Consider the following 17,468-nt stretch of genomic DNA (forward strand, 5'->3'; position numbering starts at 1 on the left):
CTGGAATCTCTCCAGCAGCTCCAGCTCTGAATTCCTGCTATTCCCCGTGCTCAGGAGCTCCCTTGGCAGGGCAGGACAGCGCTCTGCTCATCCCCGTGCTGCTCCTCGTGTGCCTGGGGACATCAGGGTGATATCAGTGACATCAGTGACACTGGGGTGACATCAGTGACATCAAGGTGACATCCCCCATGTGAGGCCACTCAGGGCCTGGCCCTGCTGAGGGGGACAGGCTCTCCAGATCGCAGCCCGATTGCTCATCTTCATAAAAAATAAACCAAACAAACGAGGGAAGCTTTTCAAAGCTGTTTCAGGAAGTCGTGCTGCTACGGCTGTTTCGTTTTTAACTCCCTAAAAATTTAATTAAATTAAATGAACACCCAAATTAACGGGAGTCTGCAAGAGAGGAGGTTGAACCAACAAACAAAAAGAGATATGTGGGTAGGACACTCATTTATCTCCAAAGCTGGGGATGATGCAGAGATATTAAACCCAGATGATGTGATTTCATTCAGCCTTTTGATTTTATCAGGCCAAGGAGGGACAGGACACAGGGAATGGCTTCCCACTGCCGGAGGGCAGGGATGGACGGGATCTGGGGCAGGAATTCTTGCTGGGAAGGGGATGAAGCTGTGGCACAGGGTGCCCAACACGCCTGGCAGCGCCCAAGGCCAGGCTGGAGCAGCTTGGGACGGTGGAAGGGACGGAACCTGATGATCTTTAACCTCCCTCCCATCCCAACTCAGTAATTCCATGCTGAAATGAGCTGGGAAGGCTCCAGGGAGGAGCAGAGGGTCCAGCCGAGCGTTCCCAGCCAGGACAGGGCGCGGGAAGGTCGGAGATGACCACAGTGGTTTCACCCTTGGTCACACCAAGGGCCGGGCACCACCGACACCCCCGTGGGGACAAATGATGCAACAAAGCCGGGATTTCTGCTCCGGAATGGCCATTTGGGGCTGCCTTAGTCACTGCTAAGGAGATTATGGAGAGGAAAGTCCTTCAGCAAAATCCAGGGAACACCCACTGATGTCAGCCGGGCTCTGCTGTGAATAATGGCTCCTTTCCTAATTGCTGCTCGGGATTTCAGAGGGCTTTAATTAACAGTAACTCCTGCCTGGAAGCCTCTGGAAGTCCTGAAGGTGTGCAGAGGTTGTGGGAAAATCCATGGAAAACGGTTTTGGGGGAAGTAATGAGCCACTGGATCTGCGCTCTCAGAAATTCAGGGTGGTAAATAACACGTGGTTTTAAAGATTTATTTATTTACTAAAAACATCTCCACGGCCAAGTTTGGGCCCTCTTCACGTCCACTGAAAATGTGATTATCCCTGAGGATGTTATTCCAAACATATCCATAAAGGAAAAATCTTTAATAAATCACTGGCACCCATTTCTTACTGGTTTTAAGAGTTGGGGGGTATTGACCCCAAAAAGTGAAAATAGGGGAAATTGATGTGGTTTTACCTTATTCAGGGGGAAAAAAAAAAAAAAGTGTTGTTTGAACATTTTATTTCCCTGAGATAAATTTATGAATAAAAATAAATATTAAAATAAATACATAAATATAAATATCTATAAATATAGTATTAAGATTATATTATACTATATTACATAACTATATGTTAATGTAATATATTATTATATTATCATTATATGTAAATAAATAAATCTTATATAATATAATACAATACAATATAATACAATATAATACAATGCAATATAATACAATATAATTGATATAATATAATATAATAAATATAATATAATATAATATAATATAATATAATATAATATAATATAATATAATTTTCCCTTTTTTTCCCCAAAAAAACTGAGAATAAAATTAATTGGGATTTATCCCTAAGGAGAACCTGGTGCCTTTCAGGCATGGAAAATCACAGAATCATTTAGGTTGGAGATGGTGGGCTCCAACCATTCCCAGCACTAATCCATGTCCCCAAGTGCCACATCCATGCACAGAGAGACATTCCTGGACGTGTCCAGCATCCCCAAACCACGCAGTGGCTGCAGGAGAGCAACCAGAGCTTCTTTAATCAGTTTTTTTTGTGGGTTTTTTTTATTTTTGGATGCCAAAAGCAGAGCCCCCCGGGCTTGAAGCGGGGAGCAGAGGCAGCAGCTGGAGGGCTGATTCTGGGGGCTGTGCTGGGAGCTCACCCATTCCCCCCTGATCTTTTCCAGACAAGCAGAACGATGTGGAGATCCCTTCTCCCACCCAGAAGGACAGGGAGAAGAAGAAAAAGCAGCAGCTCATGACACAGATCAGCGGGGTGAAGAAATTAATGCACAGCTCCAGCTTGAACAACACCAGCATCTCACGATTTGGGGTGAAGACGGAAAAGGAAGATCACCTGGCCAAGGTATGGGAGATTCCTGCTCTTCTGGGAGGATTTGGGAATGGGTTGTTCCCCCCTGGAATTAATATCCCGGAAATGATGTGGCCATTAGAAATGCTGTAATTAATGGTAGCCCTAAAAGCATATTAAAACACATGAAAATAGGACTAAAATGAAAAGAAAGAAGGTGATGAAGGCTGAGGAGAGCAATTAAGAAACACAAAATCAGCCCTTCGGTTACTCTGTGTTCATTAAGCTCACACGTTCAGCACTTACATAATTACAATAACCATTAAATTTGTGAGCTTTTGGGAAACACAGAAGAAAACCATCCAAAGCCTTCTCTTTTTGTGCTCTCCAAAGGAACTGGAAGACCTGAACAAGTGGGGCCTCAACATCTTCAACGTGGCCAGGTATTCCCACAACCGGCCGCTCACCTGCATCATGTACGCCATATTCCAGGTGGGTAATCCCGGGATGCAGAATTCCCACTGCTTCCAGCGGTGCTTTCACACCCCATTCCTGTCTGCCTGCTCCAGCCCCATGTGACCCTCATGTTCCTGCTCTGATCCCTCAGGAGCGGGATCTGCTGAAAACCTTCAAGATCTCTTCGGACACGTTCGTGACGTACATGATGACGCTGGAGGATCACTACCACTCGGACGTGGCCTACCACAACAGCCTGCACGCTGCCGACGTGGCCCAGTCCACCCACGTGCTGCTCTCCACCCCTGCCCTGGATGTGAGTGCCCTGCTGGGCTCAGCTTTGCCCCTGGGGTGGGCACCGCTGGCTCTTCCGAGCGCTCCCTTCGCGCCGGGCCACCAGCGCTCGGAAATCTCAGCTGCTGGAATCTCTGTTTCACCTCTGTCCCGAGGCAGGGCCTCGTCCCAAAACAGCAGCTGGAAAAGTTTGTTCCCCTCAATCAGCTCCCCAGGGTGTTGAGAGGTGAAACCCCTCTGACAGGTTCCCGTTGCTCCATCCTAGGCCGTCTTCACGGATCTGGAAATCCTCGCTGCCATTTTCGCAGCCGCCATCCACGACGTGGATCACCCCGGGGTCTCCAATCAATTCCTGATTAACACAAGTGAGTTTTGTACCAAATCTCTCCCAGTTTCACCCCAAAAGCAATGGGAATGATTTTTACCCACCACAAATGAGGCTGTGCTGCCCTCTCAAAACACGGGAGCGAGACATTTTGGGATCGAGCAGGAATTAAAATGCGATCCCTGACAAAGGGAACCGTTGTGGCACAAGTTGTAAAGTCAATATTTCCTACTTGCTAACACAAACCAATTCTGCCAGCCCTGAGTGCAAACTTTACCATGAGGATTAGGGAAATAATCCTATTGCTGTTGACAACCAGGAAGCCAAATACAGGGCTTGGTGTTGTGTTCTGCCACAGGCCAGGCGTGGATCTGGATTCCAAAATCTGGGGATTGTTGTGTTTTGGGAAGGGTTTTTGCAGGATTCTGTTGCCAGTGGTTTGTAACTGAGTCGACTGAGTGTTGTTGGGGGCTGGCACTCATGGAGCTCAAAAAGAATCCCAGAATCCTAAAATCACCCGGTATCCTTGCTCCAAACCCCATCCAGCCTGGCCCTGAACCCTTCCAGGGATGGGCAGAGGGATCTTTCCCCCATTAAAACATTTCAGAACCCTGCTGGAAATCCCACATTCCCCAGGCTGGAGTCCCATGTTTGGTGTTCCCTCCCCAGATTCCGAGCTGGCCCTGATGTACAACGACGAATCCGTGCTGGAGAACCATCACCTCGCCGTGGGCTTCAAGCTGCTCCAGGAGGAGCACTGCGACATCTTCCAGAACCTGACCAAGAAGCAGCGCCAGACCCTCAGGAAGATGGTGATTGACATGGTATGGCCACGCCCTCCTCTCTCCTTCACCAAAAACCATCATTTTTTGTGGTTTCCCCTCCTGAAATCCTGGTTTTTCCCCTTCTGGAAAGGTGTTGGCCACTGATATGTCCAAGCACATGAGTCTGTTGGCTGATCTGAAGACTATGGTGGAAACCAAGAAGGTGACGAGTTCGGGAGTTCTCCTTCTGGACAACTACACGGACAGAATACAGGTGAGGCAGCCAAATTCCCTGGGTTTGGGCTCTTCTGCTCAGGATGGAGAAGCTGCTCTCCCGTTTTTACCGTGGCTTTGAAATTTGAATCGTGCAGAGAAGCCGAATTCTCAGCATCCATTTTCTTCTGCACTAAGAAAAGAAGCACAGGGTGGTCCCAGAGGTTTTAGGTGACCAGAATTGGGGTTTTTTTTGACACCTGGAACTGCAAACGTGGCACGTTCTGAGGTCAGGTTTTGAGGGATCCTAAATTTCCTTCCTGCTTTCTCCCATTTGTTTCTCCCGTTGCAACATTGCAAGAATTTCATTTGGAATTTCATATCCAGAGCAACTCAGAGCTGGAATTACTGCTGTGCTGTCTGTTCCCTCAATAATTCAATCCCTGATTTACAGAAGTGACCAGGAAATGCTGGAACAGGGTTGTGCAGTGAGCAGGACAAGATCCATCCTGCTCTGCTCTCCACTTTGATGACCAACTCCTTAACAGCAGGCTCCTGGGAAAACTCTTTAAATTTTTATTTCAAACACCCTGGTGCTGCCTAAATCCTTGTGGCCACTTAGTCAGGCCTGTGTGGACGGGATGTTACTCACCCCATAAAGTGGGAGCATTTCACCTCTTTCCCTGAGAGCTGGAAGTGGATTTTGAATGGTGGGAAGCAGCTGGATTCCCAAAGAAACCTGTGTGACATCACTGGCCCTTCCACAGCTGCACCAGCTGTGAGGCTGGAGCTGTGCGAGGGCTGGGGCAGCTGAGCTCATCCATGGAGAGGGAATCACGGAATTCCAGACCTGGTTTGGGTTGGGAGGGACTTTAAATTCATTCCGTGCCACCCCAACACCTCCCACTGTCCCAGGCTGCTCCAAACCCATCCAGCCTGGCCTTGGGCACTGCCAGGGATCCAGGGGCAGCCCCAGCTGCTCTGGGAATTCCATCCCAGCCCCTGCCCACCCTGCCAGGGAACAATTCCTGCAATCCCAAGATCCCATCCAGCCCTGCCCTCTGGCACTGGCAGCCATTCCCTGTGTCCTGTCCCTCCATCCCTTGTCCCCAGTCCCTCTCCAGCTCTCCTGGAGCCCCTTCAGGCCCTGCAAGGGGCTCTGAGCTCTCCCTGGAGCTTCTCCTCTCCAGGTGAGCACCCCCAGCTCTCCCAGCCTGGCTGCAGAGGGGCTCCAGCCCTGGAGCAGCTCCAGGGGCTCCTCTGGAATCTCTCCAGCAGCTCCAGGTCGTTAGCGTGCTACAGTGCAATGTTTCTGATATTTTTATGGTCTGTTTCATAACCAGAGAATCTTTTGGTGCAACGTTCTGCAGCTCCAGCTCAAAACCCTCTTCTCTTTCCAGCTGATTTTATGAGTTTCCTGCTGGATGTAATTGCAGGTTCTCCGGAATATGGTACATTGTGCAGACCTGAGTAATCCCACAAAGTCTCTGGAGCTGTACCGGCAGTGGACAGACAGGATCATGGAGGAGTTCTTCCAGCAGGGAGACAAAGAGCGGGAGAGAGGCATGGAAATCAGCCCAATGTGTGACAAACACACGGCCTCCGTGGAAAAATCCCAGGTAATTGGCCCTGAGCTGCAGCTTTTCCTGCCTGAGCTTGGCATTTCAAAGCAGAGACGAAATTCAGCTGCCTTTGCAGCACAATTAGGAGAGGAGCCAGCGGTTCAGAGCGTGGGTTCTGATCCACCCTGACATCCAGCTCTGCCTGGGGCTCTCACAGGCTGGAGAGGCTCTTCCAGCTCCTCTCCATCCCCCTGGGCATCTCCTCATTCCCTGCCGCTGTCCCAGTTTCCAGAGGGAGTTGGGTCCTTTGGTTCCCCGGGCTGGAAAGGGCAGTTCTGCTCCTCACCCCTCCAATACTGCCAGGATCTGCAGGATCAGGAGCTTCTCCCAGCTGGGATCCACCTCAGGATCCTGCAAAACTCTGGCTGTCACTCCTTATCCCGGACAAGTCTGCAGTGAGCGTGTCCAGTTGGATTAGAGGCTTTTGGAGCTGCTCCGTGCAGGGTGAATCCCAGAAATATTCATTTATGTCCCTGCAAAACTTAAAAGGAGCTGGATTTACTAATTTTTTGGGGGATGAACCAGCTCATCCCTAGCTCTGATTCATAAAATGGTTTCAAGGTCAGATTTTGTTCTGACCTGCATAGCACAGGCCATAAAATTTCGCCTGGATAATCTGGAATGAAACCAGGAATTTCTGTTTGTCCAAACAGATTCCAGCCTTTATATAATGCTGTCTTGGTTGTTGTTTTTGAATGACTCCAGCAAGTCATCATTGAGGTTTTTCAGCTTGAATAAGTAACAAAATTGATGATAATTATTTCCAAATGTCCTCTTGGGCTCAGCCAAGTGCTTTCAAAATTATTCACTCAACCGCGTGGTGATTTTGTTGGAAAAATCTGTCGGATTTCTTAACCCAACAAGAAACGAACCCTTCAGCCAGGCTCATCCATGTGCTCCACATGTGAGCTCCAGTTCATCCTTTGCTCCACATCTGCTCTTCCCAGAGGCTTCCAAACCTTTTTGCCGTGCAGGAAGGACGGGAATTGCTCAAAATGCCCGTCATGGGATGGCAAAGGAGAGAGGGAAGCGGTGTGTCCGTGCTGGAGGGAAACGAGGAGTGGATTGGGAAATAAAATACAAATTACATTTCAAAGCTTGAGATGCCCTCCCACTATTTCAGGACCAGTGCTGAGCCATTATTCCATGATAATTCCATGGCTGATTATTCCGTGGTTTGGGATGTTTCTAAAGGAACAACAACCTGAAACAATGATTTTAAAGAAACGATGATTAACAAGCACTGATTTTTACCAAAACTCAATATTTTGGGGTTCCAACCATCCCAAACTCTTTCCCCCCTCCACTTTTTCCCCGTGCAGCGGGAACTCCTCATCACCTTTTTGCTGGAGCTGCCTGCCCAGCCCGTTCCAATTGGATGCTCCGGGTCCTTTGGACATCCTGTTGTGTCTGAGGGAGCCGGGAGCGATTTCCAAAGCAAACATCTGCACGTTGAGCCCGGCTCCTGGGAGAGCCATTTCCCTGCTCCACACAGCGCCGTGGAGCGGGGCCGGGCCGTGCCAAGACGGAAGAATTCCAATCCCCTTTATGGCCGTTCCGCCGGCTCCGTCCTGGACGCGGTTCCTCCCTGAGTCAGAGCGTGGCGGGAGGGCTGAGCTCAGCGGAAGGGCTGACGGAGCCGCGCGTCCCTCACTCTTTCCACCGCTGGAACGTCGCTCCACGGGGGCCAGGCAGCACTCCTGGGATGAGCAGATCCACTGGCTGCGCTCTTCCCAAGGAAATCTCCTCTGGGGCGGCTCTGGCAGAGGGCAGGAGGGAAAGGGGAATCGTGGAATGGTTTGGAAAAGGGACAAACTGCACCCCATGGGAAAATACACCCAGAGATTGAACTTCAGCACACAGAGGCTGCTCCACTTGGGAGCACAGGGGTATTCCCAGCTGTCAGTCCTGTGGGAGCCTGGGATAGGGCCATGAACGCACCAGCCTTGTCCCCAGGCACCTGGGAATTCTGTCTGAGAGGAGCAGACTCTCAGTGCTGACAGTTCCAGCTCCACGGCAGGGACACCTCCCACTGTCCCGGGCTGCTCCAAACCCATCCAGCCTGGCCTTGGGCACTGCCAGGGATCCAGGGACAGCCCCAGCTGCTCTGGGAATTCTATTCCAGGGCCTGCCCACCCTGCCAGGGAACAATTCCTGCAATCCCAAGATCCCATCCAGCCCTGCCCTCTGGCACTGGCAGCCATTCCCTGTGTCCTGTCCCTCCATCCCTTGTCCCCAGTCCCTCTCCAGCTCTCCTGGAGCCCCTTCAGGCCCTGCAAGGGGCTCTGAGCTCTCCCTGGAGCTTCTCCTCTCCAGGTGAGCACCCCCAGCTCTCCCAGCCTGGCTCCAGAGGGGCTCCAGCCCTGGAGCAGCTCCGGGGGCTCCTCTGGGCTCTGCGTCCTCCTGATGTGGGGCTGGGGCAGCTCTGCAGGTGCAGCCTCACCTGAGCAGGGCAGAGGGGCAGAATCCCCCCCTTTCCTGCTGCCCTCACTGGGGGATCAGCCCAGGGCTCTGTCCCCTGAATTTCCTGCTCCTGTTTTTTGGTGAAACCTCGTGCAAGGTTTGGTTTTGGAGAAGAGACCAGCCCAAGCCAGCTCTGAGTGTGGGGGCAGCTTTGGGTGTCAGGTAATCGTGTCTGCATTGGGCTCTGCTGCTCTGGGGACTTGCTGCTGGTATTTTGCTTGTAAAATGAAAATAATACAAATTTTTCCAGCATCCACCTTTTCCTGGTCATTCCCTTGCCCTGAGCGTGTCCATCCCTTTCTTTTCCAGGTGGGATTCATTGACTACATCGTGCACCCGCTCTGGGAGACGTGGGCTGACCTGGTGCAGCCCGACGCCCAGGACATCCTGGACACTCTGGAGGACAACAGGAACTGGTACCAGAGCATGATACCTCAGAGCCCATCCCCTCCTCTGGAGGAGCGGGGCCAGGACTGCCAGGGCCTGGAGAAGTTCCAGTTTGAACTGACGCTGGAGGAGGAGGATTCGGACGGGCCCGAGAAGGACGGCGAGAGCCTGGGCTACTTCAGCAATACAGAGACGCTCTGCGTGGCCCAGCCGGGGCAGGAGGAGCCCCAGAGGGAGGCCACCATCGAGATTGTGACAGAAGACACGTCTCCTGTGGACACATAATGGCCCGGCCCCGCGGGAGTGGCTTTTAAACACTTGCGGAGCTTGCGAGCGGCCCCCGACCGCCTCGGCAGCCGGGGCCGAGGCCTCTGCCACGGGGGGACAGATCCTCCAGCTGCTTGAGATTGGAGTCAGGGTTCCAGATGGGGTAGGGAACGATTGCTCAGGAAATGCACGGGTGATTTGCGTTGTGGTTTGAGCCTCGTCAGCCGAGAGCACCGCCTGGTCCCGGAGCTGGCTTGGGTCGGGCCCGAGGCGGCGCTGACACACAACTGAGAGATTTTATACCGTTAGTTTTGGAGTTTATAGCAGTTAGACTGATAGAAACTACTGATCAATAACTCATATCCAACCTGTCCACCCGACCACCTGTCTGCAGACCTGTGTGCCTTCTTTGTAAACACTTTCATGTCTTTTCAAGAGTCTCTTAATCCAACACACGGAGCTTGGTAGTTCAAAAGCGACACAAGGTGTTTCGGAATTGACGGCTACTTTTTGGATTCTTCCTGTTACCAGAAGCAGTCTTCCTTTTTTTTCATGGGCAATACCTGTCACTTTATTGCAGTTAATCACTTTGACAGACTAAACAGAAGGGGAAACCCTCTGCTTTGCATTACTGCACCTTCGATGTGTTCCTAATCCCCCCGGGGAGCCGTCGGGAGCCGCTCGGTGCCGTCGGGCGCCGTTCCCTCGCTGGGAACAGCGGGATTTCTTTTCCTCCCCGGGGTTTGGGTTTGTGGTGAGCAGGACAGAGGGCAGGTTTTTCTTTCCCTGGCACAGCTCAGTCCATCCCTGAGTAAGCGTGGCAAGGCAGCGTGTGGCACGCCTTCCCCCTCGGCAGCTCCCTGGAATTTGCACGCTCGGATATTTGTGTTTCTCCGGCCTCTCGTCCACGTTCCCTAGGTTTAGGTCCACCATCCTCCTCCTCCTCCTGCACTGCCTCGAGCTCTACCACCTCCATTACTGTTTATAACAGTGTATTTATTACCTACTGTACATACTGTAATGTTTTGTAAGTTATTAATTTATATGAATTAGCATCGCCTGTCGGCGGCGATGTTAATGGCGTAGAAAACTCGGAATAAGAGTTGCCTTTTTTTTCTCTCGTAACCTTTTTGTATTGCATAAAGTCCAAGAACCTGAACATAGCTGAAGAGACAGACACAACCCAGCAAGGGCATTCGGGTGGCAGCCGCCCGTGGGGAGGGGACACCGCATCCCAGGGCAGCAAATTTGGGAATTTGCCAGGAATGCAGAGATTGAGGGGGGGGAAAAAAAAAAGAACTCCCCACACCCGGGCCGGCTTTTCAATGTCACAACGTTCCAATTTCTGAACAACCCAATGTGAATTTCTATGATGGAAAAAAATTTAAAAAAAAATAATATATAAAAAAAAAAATGTGAACTGATGTAATAATTGTGCTGTGAAACTTCCTCTGACAAAGCTTGTCCGGCATCGTGAGCGGTGTCAATCTCAGTTTGTAAAATATGTTTCAAGCTTTTTGGTCCAACTCGTGACTAATTAGTTCATGACAATAGCACAGTTGTGCATGATCAATGGGTTTGTTTGTCTGTTGAACACTGCATTGTTCCAGGTGGTTATTTTATTGTTCCCCAAAGTTTCACACTATGTATGTTATAGTATTCTATATTGTGTTCAGGCGCATTCTTAAGAGATTTTTATATGAAGTGAATAAATGAAAGCATGACCCAGCCTGCGGGAGGTTTTTGTCAGCAGGGCAGGGGGGGCTGTGTCACCACTGCTCGGGGCACAGAAAACGGGACCCTTCGAACCCAGAACCCTCCTGTGCTCAGCCCCAAAACCCAGAACCATCCATGGCCCAGCCCCAAAACCCAGAACCATCCATGGCCCAGCCCCAAAACCCAGAACCCTCTGATGGCTGAAATCCAATTCCTTTAGCCAAAAATCCAAAACCTCCCACAACCAAAATCCAAGACCTCCCACAGCTGAAATCCGGAACCTTCCTTTGGCCAAAACCCAGAACACCCCAGAATCTCCCACAGCTGAGACCCAGAACCCTCCTGGAGCCAAAACCACAAACCCTGCAATGGCTGAAACCCAGAACCTCCCATGGCTCAATCCCAGAGCCCTCCCACAGCCAAAACTCAGAACCTCCCATGCCCTAAACCCAGAACCTCCCATGTCCTAAACCCAGAACCTCCCATGTCCTAAACCCAGAACCTCCCATGCCCTAAACCCAGAACCTCCCATGTCCTAAACCCAGAACCTCCCATGCCCTAAACCCAGAACCTCCCATGTCCTAAACCCAGAACCTCCCATGCCCTAAACCCAGAACCTCCAAGGCCAACCCCAGTCCCTGCATTCCCAGTGGCCCCAGTGGGAGCCGTTCCTCAGGCACGGGCAGAGGAGCGTTCCTGGTGGCACAGCCACCATCCATGAGACACCAGGGGACCTCTGTGGGACACCAAGGGACCTCTGTGGGACACCAGGGGACCTCTGTGGGTCACCAGGGGACCTCTGGGACACCAGGGCCCTGGTCCTTCCTGCGGGGCCGGTGGCAGCAGGCGACAGGAAGGCGGGCGCAGACAGGAAGCGATGGCCGCGCACAGCCCGGCCCCCGGGAGCTTTCATGTCCCGGCCTGACCCAAAACAAGCGACTTTCCAGTAAAAAACATCCTGTGCCAGGCCAGGAGCTGCAGGAGAGCGGGAGACACGGGCAGGGTCCCCTGGGGGGCTCCACAGGCTTTCCCTGGATCTCATCCCACGCCCGCATTCCCACCCGGAGCAGCCACTGCCAGGCCACTTCTGTCACATCCCCCCTGTCCCAGCAGAAGGGGCTCCAGCCATCGGACCCTGGGGGATCTTCCCTGCAGCCAACCGGGGTTTGAACCTCTGAAACTCCTTGGTGAGAATTCCTTGGGAGAAACTCCTTGAAGGGCCAGTAGTGATTTGGTTTTCCCAGTGGATAAACAGAATCCCAGACTGGTTTGGGTTGGAAGGACCCCAAAGTCCCTCCAGTGCCACCCCAGCCATGGGAGGGACAGCTCCCACTGTCCCAGGCTGCTCCAAACCCATCCAGCCTGGCCTTGGGCACTGCCAGGGATCCAGGGACAGCCCCAGCTGCTCTGGGAATTCTATTCCAGTGCCTGCCCACCCTGCCAGGGAACAATTCCTGCCCAAGATCCCATCTAAATCTCTCCTTTTAATTTAAACCATTCCCCCCTTTACCCCAACTCATCCCTTCCACGTCCCTGGGCTGCGGCGGCCGCGTCTTGCCCGTGGCTCCCGGGGATGTGCAGGGATGGGAATGGGATTATTGGGGTGGGAATGGGGTTATTGGGGTGGGAATGGGGTTATTGGGGTGGGAATGGGGTTATTGGGGTGGGAATGGGGTTATTGGGGTGGGAAAGGGGTTATTGGGGTTGGAATGGGGTTATTGGGGTGGGAATGGGGTTATTGGGATGGGAATGGGGTTATTGGGGTGGAAAAGCATCGGCACTTCTGGGAGGGGAAGCACCAAAGCAGGAGAGAGCAGCAGCGCTGCTGGCTCAGGGGCAGGTGGGTGCCGGGGGTGGGGCTGCTCTGTCCTTGTCCCCTCCCTCTCTTCATTCCTGTCCCTTCCATGACCCGATTCTGCCAGGCAGCTTCCTCGGGATCGCAGGCAGCTCTGGAGCTGGGAGGAGCCGCCTTTCCCTGCTCCTTCCCCGCTGCAGAAACTGGGAAAATGCTCCAGTGGCCGCTGCACCGCAAAACCGAGCGGGACCCTCCTGTTCTCCCTCTTTTTAGGGGGGAAATCCCAGTTCAGGTGCTGGGAGCTTCCCTGGCTCAGTGTCCCCCGCTCCTCAGGGCGTGAGGATTCCCCGCGGCTCTGCTTCGCCATCCTCACATCCAGAGCTGCCGTGGGATTCTCACGGATTCCTTCGGCATCGGGAGGCGGCAGAGGGAGCGGGGATGCGGAGCTCCCTCCTCGCTCCAGAGCGGAGCTGGGTGGGCGCTGCTGCCCCTCCCTGCTGGTCCCCAGGCACTTCCAGGGACTGCCAGAGGCTCCTGCCGTGTGCGGGGTGAGGGATAGCCCGGGATGGGCACCTTCCTGGGACACTGCGTGCCCAGGGATGCCCAGGAATGCCCAGGGATTCACAGCGATGCCCAGGGATGCTCAGGGATGTTCAGGGATGCCCAGGGAGCACAGGGATGTTCAGGGATACCCAGATATGCCCAGGGATACACAGCGATGCCCAAGGATGCTCAGGGATGTCCAGGGATGCCCAGGGATGCCCAGGGATGCCCAGGGATGCCCAGGGATGCTCAGGAATGCTCAGGGATGCCCAGGGATGCCCAAGGGAGCACAGGGATGTCCAGGGATTCACAGAGATTCACAGGGATGCTCAGGGATGCCCAGGGATTCACAGGGATGCTCAGGGATGCTCAGGGATGCCCAGAGATTCACAGGAGTGCCCAGTAATGTTCAGGGATGCATTAACCCCGGGTGTCACCCAGAGCCCCCAAGTGACAGCTGGCCTTGTCCCCAAGGGCACTGTTTCCCACTGGAGCTGGGATTTCAGGGGAATTTCCAGCAGCCCTGAAGCCACCCCCGGGCATCAATCCCAGGGATGAGCAGTGGGAGCAGGCCCAGCCCTTCCCGGGGCGTGGGGACAGGGATCCCCCAGAGCTCCTGCCAGGAAACTTCTGCCCCCGAGGTCACCGCTGCTCACAGGAGCTGCGATTATTAAATCAAATAATAAACCAGCCCTGCTGCTCTTTCCCAGCCCAGCCTGCTCTCCTGGGGGTGCAGCTGGATTTCCATGCCCTTTTCCCACCCCTTTCTGTGGGATTTAGGGATGAGCGTGGCTGTTCCCACCTGCCCAGTGCTGTGTGACAGAGCCAGAACAAGGGATGGGACTAAATGGCCTCAAGTGGCACCAGGGGAGGTTTAGGATGGATATTTGGGGAAATTTCTTCATGGAAAGGGTGGCCAAGCATTGGAGCAGGGCAGGGGTGAGTCCCCATCCCTGGAGGGATTTCAAATCCGTGCGGATGTGGCACCTGGGGACGTGGCCAGTGGTGGCCTCAGGGGGCTTTTCCAACCTCAGTGATTCCAGATTTTTCTGTCCCTGCTCCTGGGCCCCGTGTCCCTCTGTTTGGGACCGACATTCCCGGGTTCTGATCCGGCCACCAGGATCAGTGCCGGGCTCTCTCCTCCAGCCGGGGGGGTTTGGGTGAGTTCACCCGGGATTCCCGCGGAGGAGAGAAGGGAAAATGTGAAGCTCCGACAGTTCTGCGGTCAAACCCGGGGAGGAGCCGGGGGCAGCGCACAGAGCGCGGATTTTACCGGAGCTGGAGCGGGGCCGAGGCTCCCGGGAGCCGCGGATTCCATGGGAAGGGAGATGGGACTCCCGGGGACACGGGAGGGACACGGGGGTGGCCGGGAGGGACAGGGCGGGTTGGGGCCCAGCTGATGGGGTTTCAGATGGGTTTGGTTGTTTTGGCTCCCCCAAATGTCCCTTTTGGGGTGACACCAGGAGCCCGAGAATTCCCAAGGTCTCGCTGTCCCCAGCTCTGCCCAGTTTCTCTCTGTGAGGGGATTTCTGTCCCCTCCTCTGTCCCTGTTGTCTGTTGGGGACACCGGCGACACCAGAGCTCCCGGGGGCACGGCAGGAGCAGGTGAGCACATCTGGCCGGCCCCTGCACATCTGGCGGGCCCCGTCCCGTCCCTGCACAGCTGCACAGCTCCATCTGCCGAGCTCCCGGCGCTGCGCAGCCGGGAAGGGCCCCGGGAACCGGGAATGTCCGAGCTGGGGACACGGCGGGGACACGCGGGGCCGGGAAGGGCCCTGCAGGGCTCGCACAGATCGGGGGCACAGCTGGAACCGCGGACAGCTGGATCCGGGCACAGCTGGATCCGGGCACAGCTGGATCCGGGCACAGCTGGATCCCCGCACAGCTGGAACCGGGCACAGCTGGATCCCCGCACAGCTGGATCCCTGCACAGCTGGATCCCTGCACAGCTGGATCCCTGCACAGCTGGATCCGGGCACAGCTGGATCCCGGCACAGCTGGATCCCTGCACAGCTGGAACCGGGCACAGCTGGATCCCGGCACAGCTGGATCCCTGCACAGCTGGATCCCCGCACAGCTGGATCCCCGCACAGCTGGATCCCTGCACAGCTGGATCCCTGCACAGCTGGGTACCTGCACACCTGGATCCCCGCACAGCTGGATCCCTGCACAGCTGGAACCGGGCACAGCTGGATCCCGGCACAGCTGGATCCCTGCACAGCTGGATCCCCGCACAGCTGGAGCCGGGCACAGCTGGAACCGGGCACAGCTGGATCCCGGCACAGCTGGATCCCTGCACAGCTGGATCCCCGCACAGCTGGATCCCCGCACAGCTGGATCCCCGCACAGCTGGAACCGGGCACAGCTGGAACCGGGCAGAACTGGATCCCTGCACACCCGGATCCCCGCACAGCTGGAACCGGGCACAGCTGGATCCCTGCACGGTTGTGCCAGAGACTCCAGGGCTGTGCTGAGGATTCCTCTGCCTTTGGTGCCCCCCAGCTCTGCCCCCTCCCCGGTCCTGTCTCCTTTTTGTTAATTTTAAGAATAATTAAATAAGTTAATAATTTCATTTTTAAGAATAAGTTAATTTTAAGAATAATTAAACGTCCTTTATTAGCAGGCCCAAAGCTGATCAGGACCTAAAGACACCTCAAATCTTAATGAGAGGCTCCACCGGCATTCCTGGAGCTCTGGAATATGTCAGGGCAGAATTTGCTCCTCTGGATTTCTTTCCACAGCTGCCAAATTTTACCTAAAGGAGGCAAAAGCTCCCTCCCAGCCCCAGGAATCCAAACCCATGGGAATGGTCTGGGCATTGGTGGAACAACTCGTGCAGCACCGACCCCCAGGCAGGCTGGGAGGCTCAGGGGGTGGATCCATTCCCACCCCAAACCACATTCCGGGCTGATGGAATGGGCTCGATAATATTTCGATAATATTTGGGGTGAGGCAGGTGGTGTGAAATGAGGACTTTGCCAGTGCTCCTGAATTCCGGTTTTTTCCCACCCTGAGAAATAAAGATGAATCAATTCTGGATGTTCTGGGGCAGCTGCGCCTCGTCCCCATCGGGGGAGGCGCTGATTGCCCCGATCAGCCCCCGGATATCAGCGGGGAGGGCGCAGGGCTGGGCCCGGGGAGGGGAGCGGAGCAGGAGGAGGTGGGAGCCCTTGTGGGGTGTGCAGGGATGGGGTTTTGGGGGCTGGATCCTGGGTTTGTGGGGCTCTGAGCAGGAATCGGCTCCTGGGGGGATGTGGGACCCTCTGTGCGCCGGGTGCAGGGGAAGCCTGGAATGAGACAGCGCCGGTCCCGGGGCTGTAAATCCCTCCCTGTGTCCCCTTTGTGTCCCCCTTGTGTCCCCAACGCCTCCGGGTCCTGCTGGCCCAAATGCGAGGTTTGGTGGCCCCGAGCGGAGCTGCTGGCACATGGGGGGGTGCTGCTCCCCCTGTCCCGCTGCTCTGTCCCGCAAATCGTCGGGTTCAGGGAATTCCTGCCCCTCCGTGGCTGTCCCCGGGGGATCGCTCATTCCAGGGCTGGATTGGGATCCTCTGGGATCCTCTGGGCGGGGGTTTGGGGGTGCAGAGCATTTTGGGAGCCCCGGTGGGAAGGTCAGGGGTGCAGCTGTGATCCCATCGCTTCCCTGGGGAGCCTCTCCCTGCTGGAATTTGTGTTCCCTGCACCCCTGGTGCCTTGAGCGGCTCCATGAGAAAGTTCTTCTTTCCCAGCGCTGTTCTCCAGCTCTCCTCCTCCTCCTCCTCTCGCTGCCGTGTCCCGGGCTGGGGGCTCATTCCCGCATCCCAGTGTCCTCCCGGGAGCAGCTGCCCGCGGTGGGAGCTGCTCTCTGTGCCGGGGAGCGCCGAGGATTCACGGAGCAGAAGGGAAAAGGCTCCGTGTGGAGCTGGGGGCAGCTGCATTCCCTGATCCAGGAGCTGCTCCAGCCCTGGGATGAGCTGGGGGCTGGCAGGGGTTGTTCCCGTGGATTCTCCAGCCCTGGGATGAGCTGGGATACTCTGGATTCTCATGGAATGCTTTGGCTGCCCAAAGCCCAAGGTGGGGCTGCCTCAGGAGCGTTTGGGGTTCAGCCTGTCCGGGTTCAGCCTCCCGGGTGCTGCCATGGGATTTTCAGGACCTGGAATTTCAGGATTGGTCCCCTCTGTGCCCTCCTGAGCTCCTGGAGGGATGGGGGAGCTGCTCCTGGGGGTTCTCCCTGAGCCCATCCTCCTTCCTTGCCAGGGACACCCTTGGAGGAGAGAATCCTGGAAATCGGCTCCAGGGAGAGCTCAGAGCCCCTTGCAGAGCCTGAAG

The 17,468-nt window shown here is 54.8% G+C and overlaps 1 protein-coding gene across 5 annotated transcripts in view; it reads left to right on the plus strand.

The window, feature by feature from the left end:
• PDE4B (phosphodiesterase 4B) overlaps positions 1–10,838 on the plus strand; it is a 152,740-nt gene extending 141,902 nt beyond the window's left edge. For all 5 annotated transcript variants that reach the window (XM_058842626.1, XM_058842627.1, XM_058842628.1 and 2 more), the window contains 8 exons: positions 2,194–2,372; positions 2,712–2,810; positions 2,926–3,090; positions 3,334–3,433; positions 4,063–4,217; positions 4,309–4,431; positions 5,807–5,989; positions 8,765–10,838. In XM_058842626.1, coding sequence (XP_058698609.1) covers positions 2,194–2,372; positions 2,712–2,810; positions 2,926–3,090; positions 3,334–3,433; positions 4,063–4,217; positions 4,309–4,431; positions 5,807–5,989; positions 8,765–9,127 — 1,367 coding nt within the window. In that variant the 3' untranslated portion in view covers positions 9,128–10,838. The remainder of the gene's footprint in view (positions 1–2,193; positions 2,373–2,711; positions 2,811–2,925; positions 3,091–3,333; positions 3,434–4,062; positions 4,218–4,308; positions 4,432–5,806; positions 5,990–8,764) is intronic.
• Positions 10,839–17,468: the final 6,630 nt, after the last annotated feature.

Source organism: Poecile atricapillus, chromosome 7, assembly GCF_030490865.1.
Source record: "Poecile atricapillus isolate bPoeAtr1 chromosome 7, bPoeAtr1.hap1, whole genome shotgun sequence".
Lineage (NCBI taxonomy): Eukaryota > Metazoa > Chordata > Aves > Passeriformes > Paridae > Poecile > Poecile atricapillus.